Here is a 5,517-nt window from a genome sequence, read left to right as displayed (position 1 = left end):
CACCGCAACGGGAGAGGCCCCAGCAGAGGGGGGGCCCCATACCAAAAAAAAAAAAAAAAAAAAAAAAAAAAAGAAAAAAGAAAAGGAAAATAACAAGTATTCGTGATGATATAGAGAAATTGGAACTCATATATATTGCTGGTGGAAACGTAAAATGGTGCAGCTGCCGTAGAAAACAGTTTGACTTATTACAAAGTTAAACATAGGATTACCCTATAACCCAGCGATTCCACTATTAGAAATATACCTAAAAGAACTGAAAACAGGCATTCAAACAAGTACATATACACACATGTTTATAGCAGCAGTATGCAAAAAAGCCAAAAGGTAAAAACAGCCCAATGTCCACTGCTGGATGAATGGCTAAATAAAATGTGGTATATCCATACAATGGAATATTACTAGACATAAATAGGAATGAAGTACGGATCCATGCTGCAGTGTGGATGAACGTGGAAAAGATTATGCAAAGTGAAAGAGGCCAGACAAAAAAGGTCACATACTGTATGATTCCATGTATATGAATTATCCAGAATAAGTAAATCCATAGAGACAGAAAGCAGATTAGTGATTGCCAGGGTTTGGAGGAGGGGAAATGGGAGTGTACCTGCTTGATGGGTCCAGAAGCTTCTTTGGGCATGAGAAAAAATGTTTTGGAACTAGATGGATGGTTGCACAACACCGTGAATGTACTAAATGTCACTTAATTGTATACTTTCAAATGATTAATTTTATGTTATGTGAATTTCACCTCAAAAAAAGAGGGAGGGTATGAAGAGAAAACCCAGAAACTTTTCAGGTACCTGCAGGTTATTTAGCTTTTCTACACCTCCCTTTTAGCATGTGTAGTGGGAAAAATATTAGCACCTACCTCACGGTTCCATTTTAAGAATGAAATGAAATAAAAAATGTAAAGTACCAGCAGAGCTTGGCACTTACAGGATGCTCAAAAGGGGCTGCCATCCCTATTGAGTTTTTTTTTTTTTTTTGGCCTCTTTGAAAAGGTGATGGATACTCTGGATCTTTTCAATGAAAAATGCCCATCCACACACGCATTCACAGGGCCAGAACGATTCTTGGAGGCAAGCAAGACCGCCCTGAGGCCATGCTGCAGAAGGCAGTGATTGTGAGCTTGAAACAGGAGCCATCCTTCTGAGACCAATTCCCCATTGCACTGATGAGGAAGGAAGTGTCTCTGCTAGCAGGAGTGACTGCACCAGGCAGGGCAGATCAGGGGTCCTGGAATATTAGATATCTACAGGGCAGAGAAACCAGCTATTCCAGAACAAATGTTCCCTTGGTCTAGGACCTCCAGGCCCCTCTCAACCCCTCCTTCCCACAGAACGGGGCAGAGGCAGAAAGATGCTGGGCAGCGGAAAGCCGGGCCATTCACTCTGCAGGAACCCCTCCCTTCAGGGGAAGGAAGGAGCTCTGGTCCTCAGGCTCTGGCTGTATTCCTCAGCCCAGGGCAGCAGCCCCAGACCCAGCCTTGGGCCATTATCTCCCTGCACACTCATTCGTCCACCCATCTGAAAGCAGGGATACAAGATAAGAAACAGAATTATCAGGTCAGTGGTTTCCAGACCTTGGGATATTACAGACCAGTAAAATTTCAAACAAAATGTGAAGGATGTAATGGTGAAAGTTTATCATGACAGGTCACTGAGAGAGGAAACAGCTATAGGTGAGTACAGGGCTTAAAATGGCCCTGGTACCAGACTGTCTGGGTTGGAATCCTAGTGTTCATCCTAGATGTATGGTTTTGGGCAAGTCATTGAACTTCTCTGAGTATCCATTTCCTCATCTGTCAAACGGGGATGTAATAATGACAGTAGCTACCTCATTAGAGCTATAAAGAAATATACATAGACATGAGACCACATAGTGTATGATTCTGTTTATATAAAGTGTCCAGAAAACACTAATTTATAGAGCCTGAAAGTGGTTGCCCAGAGAGAGAGGGAGGGGATGGGGTTTAATTGTAAATGGGCATAAGGGATCTTAGTGGGGGATGAAATGTTCTAAAACTAGTTTATGGTAAGGGTTGCACCACTTGGTAAAATTACTAAAAATCACTAAATTGTACACTTGAAATGAGTGGATTTTATGATATATAAAATAACCTCAATAAAGTTGCTTTAAAAGTATCCATGTAGCATTTAAACAGCACCTGACGCTTATAAAGTATTCACTGCTACTCCATTCATGTTCATTTCATGGAAGCAAAAACAAAAACAAATAAAACCATGTTGACATCAACAAGGAAGGGCAATCTCAGAAAAAAGGACAACCCACTACTTGCTGTGTGAGTTGGGGAGGGTCTCTGTGTCATCAGAGATTCTGAGCTACTCTGACAGTCTCACCCTCCAGGACATTTCTCAAACCAAGCCCCTGGCAGCCCTACTGCAGTTGGTCTGACTATTTAAAGGGCAGCCGAGGAAAGCCTCTCCCTCCGAACGGCTGAAAGGTTGTCCAAAGAGGGTCTGGATGTGCCTGGTAGGTCCCTGGGCACAGTCCCCTGACTGGTAAAGTTAGGAGAGGCAGGTCTCAGCCCTACCCAAGGGAGCCTGTGCAATGGAACTGCCCCCAGTGAGAGGAATCACCTTTGCTTGGGAGGGTGAGAAGCAGGGACCCTGCAGCCACCTGTCACCTGTGGGGGACAGACATGGACTCCTGCTAGGAGGTGGGAGGGTGCCACCAGAAGGGGAACCACCCGGGATCCTAGCTGGTTAGTTGCTTTTTTTGTTTTTTTTCCTTTCCTACAAATCTCCTGGTCTCCATACCTAGAACACTTGGTGGGGCACAAACAACACTAGCCATAGCCTCTACCTGAGCGTCTCAGGATTTTACATTGGGGAGGGGCTGCATTCGCCAACAGCTCTCTTCTGATGGTCCTCTTGGATGGAACCAAAAGAAAGGCTATAACTGACAATAAGCAAAGTCCCTCACCCCTGCCCACCCACAATAGCTGAGCAAAGAGGAGGGATAGACCTATTGGAAAGAGAAGAATGGAGAAGCAAGGCAATGGATGCGACTATTGCCCAAGCAAACACACCCCAGGCTCAGCAGAGAGCGGCTCCAAGAGTGGTAGGAAGGGACCGGCGGGCCCAACAGTGCCCGAGGAGAGGCGTGACATTTGGCTGCGGCTGAAAACGTAAAGGGTTCCTCCTATCTGGCAGCGGACACCTGCAGCCGGTGCTGGGCTCCCAGCTCTGCGCTCCGCTCCCCGCAGCCGGACGCCACAAGGGCCGGCCTGACCGCCAGGCCGGGCTCGGCATCCCGCGCGCGGGGGCGGGCGGCGGTCAAACGCCACCCTCACACACGAGCTCCTGTGAGCCCAGAGTCCCCAGACTCAGGTGCGCACCAGGGCGCCGAAGGGTGTGTACGCGCCGGGACGTTCCATTGGCTGTCCGCTTTGCCCAGCGGTTTAATCATTACAGGATCAAGTTCCGCGGACCCAAACTTTGAGGCAAATCGCAGGCTCGGGATGAATCTCCCCCGGGATCGCGGCAGCAGGCGAGGAGAGGCAAGACCAGCCGGGCGGCGGGCAGCGCGCACCCAGGGCGCGTGTGGGCAGCGCCCGGGCTCGGAGCTCCCTGACCCGGCCCGGCGTGGAAACTCCGCCTGCGCAACTCCCGGCTGGCTCGCTCTCTTCCTCTCGGGCCGGGCTGTCCCGTCAGCGCACTCACCTCTGGGGGTCCCTCCCATCCGGGGATGCGCTCACCTCCGATCCAGCCCGCCACAAAGTCTTCCAGCTGGAAGTTGCCCATGGCCGGGGCCGCGGAGCCTCGCGTTCCCGGAGCCGGGTCGGTGCAGGTTCAGGGTCTGCTGGTCATGGCCCACGGGCGAGCGCCCCGGGCGGGCGAAGTCAGGGACGCGGAGCTCCCGGCAGGTCCTCCTCCACAACGGGCTCGGAATGGCTCGGAATCGCCGAAGCACGCGGGCCGCCCGGCTCTCGCTCCAAGTGCCCGCGGGCAGCTGACATCACGCCCCCAGTAGCCCTTAAAGGCGCAGCGCGCGGGCCGGGCGAGGGAGTGTCCACCGGGAGTTATGGCAGTTCCGTCACATCTCCTCCGAGACACTGGAAATGATTTCAGGGACATTTTTCAAAGTTCATGACAAGAGGTACAGAGGAAGGCTTTATCCGAGGTCCAGAAGTATTTGATTACAAACACCAAGGTCTCTCTGTGATAGGATTATTTAGCTGGGTGGACACATCCTCTTTTTAGCTAAAACAGAGCTGAAATTATTATAATTGAATGTCCAACTATCAACTAAACCAGAAGTTCTCAATTCTTTGAGCTGATTGAAAGCCATGGACAGTTTCGCTATAAAATACAAAGGACGCACAATTTTCCATAACAACTTTAGTGGTCAGGGGCTCTTCTCCCGCCTGCACTCCACACCTTTCTCTAGCCCCCAGTTTTCAAAACCCTATCTATCCCTGAATTACTGAAATAATGTGTGGAAAGCACCTAGCCCAGGGGCAGGCTCCAAATCAGCGCTAAATAAGTACTTACTCTTAATAACGTTCAATATTTCCTGGGGATTGAAATCGGGCCCCCTTCACTGTACCTGGGCTTACTCCTCACAGCAGCCCTGTGAGATGGGTGTTATTATTATCCCCATTCCTAGGGAAATGATTGTATGACACATAGATTTTAATCTTCTAGAAAGCTGGCCCAGATTAGGAGATGAAAGTTGTCGCACCTGAGTTATAGGTTTAGCTGTGTGAAGACAGATTTGAACTTATTCCCAGAAGATCTGGCTGCCACGGTGGAGAGCCCAGGGGAGACCCCACCCAGACTTGAAGGTCCTGCAGCACCCCCTGGCTGAGGGCACACAGCCCCCTGCTGAGAGCACCCGGGCCAGGTGGGAATTTCCAGAGCCCTGAAAACTCTCAGCCTGCCCCTGGCCAGGCTTTCAGGAGGGATGAGGCTATAGCCTGGAAATTTCCTCTGAGAGCTGCCTGGGCGTGAGGTCTGGGTGGCCAGGCAGCACGCTGTGCCTCTGGAAGTGCCTGCCTTGAAGCTCCCCCAAGCCGCTGATGCCCCACCCACAAAGCCCCCAGGGCTCTCTGAGCCAGTCCCCACCCCCTGCAGACAAGCAGACCCAAACCCAGCTCGGCCTCCTTGGCACAAACACTTCTGACCAGGCTGCAAACGCACTACCCACACGCTCCAGACAGGCACAGGGAACCAGAGCTGCCTTTTGCCCTGAGGATGTTTTCAAGCCAGAGACTGTGCAAAGTCTTACTTCCTCACTCCCCTCACAGCAGCTGTGAGCAGGCACTGGGGGTCATCCCCGCGATGGTCACTTTTATGTGTCAACTTGGCTGGGTGACAGTACCCAGTGATTTGATCAAACACTCATCTAGGTGTTGCCGGGAAGGGATTCTGTGGAGGTGACGACGACCCGCTGTGACGACCCACTGATTTTAAGTCTGGGAGCTTATCCTTGAAAATCTGGGTTAGCTTCGTCCAATCAGCTGAAAGCCTTTAGAGCAAAATGGAGGTT

General features: G+C 50.6%; 1 protein-coding gene across 4 annotated transcripts in view; it reads right to left on the bottom strand.

The window, feature by feature from the left end:
* Positions 1–3,927, bottom strand: part of SLC25A48 (solute carrier family 25 member 48) — a 41,168-nt gene extending 37,241 nt beyond the window's left edge. For 3 of the 4 annotated variants that reach the window (XM_055086371.1, XM_055086372.1, XM_055086373.1), the window contains exon 1: positions 3,725–3,884. In XM_055086371.1, the coding sequence (XP_054942346.1) occupies positions 3,725–3,770 (46 nt within the window). In that variant the 5' untranslated portion in view covers positions 3,771–3,884. Of the gene's footprint in view, positions 1–3,724 lie in introns of all 4 variants that reach the window. The other variant, XM_007101394.2, reaches the window with a different exon arrangement.
* Positions 3,928–5,517: the final 1,590 nt, after the last annotated feature.

This window comes from Physeter macrocephalus, chromosome 8 (genome assembly GCF_002837175.3).
Source record: "Physeter macrocephalus isolate SW-GA chromosome 8, ASM283717v5, whole genome shotgun sequence".
NCBI lineage: Eukaryota > Metazoa > Chordata > Mammalia > Artiodactyla > Physeteridae > Physeter > Physeter macrocephalus.
This window is presented reverse-complemented; position numbering and strand designations above follow the sequence as displayed.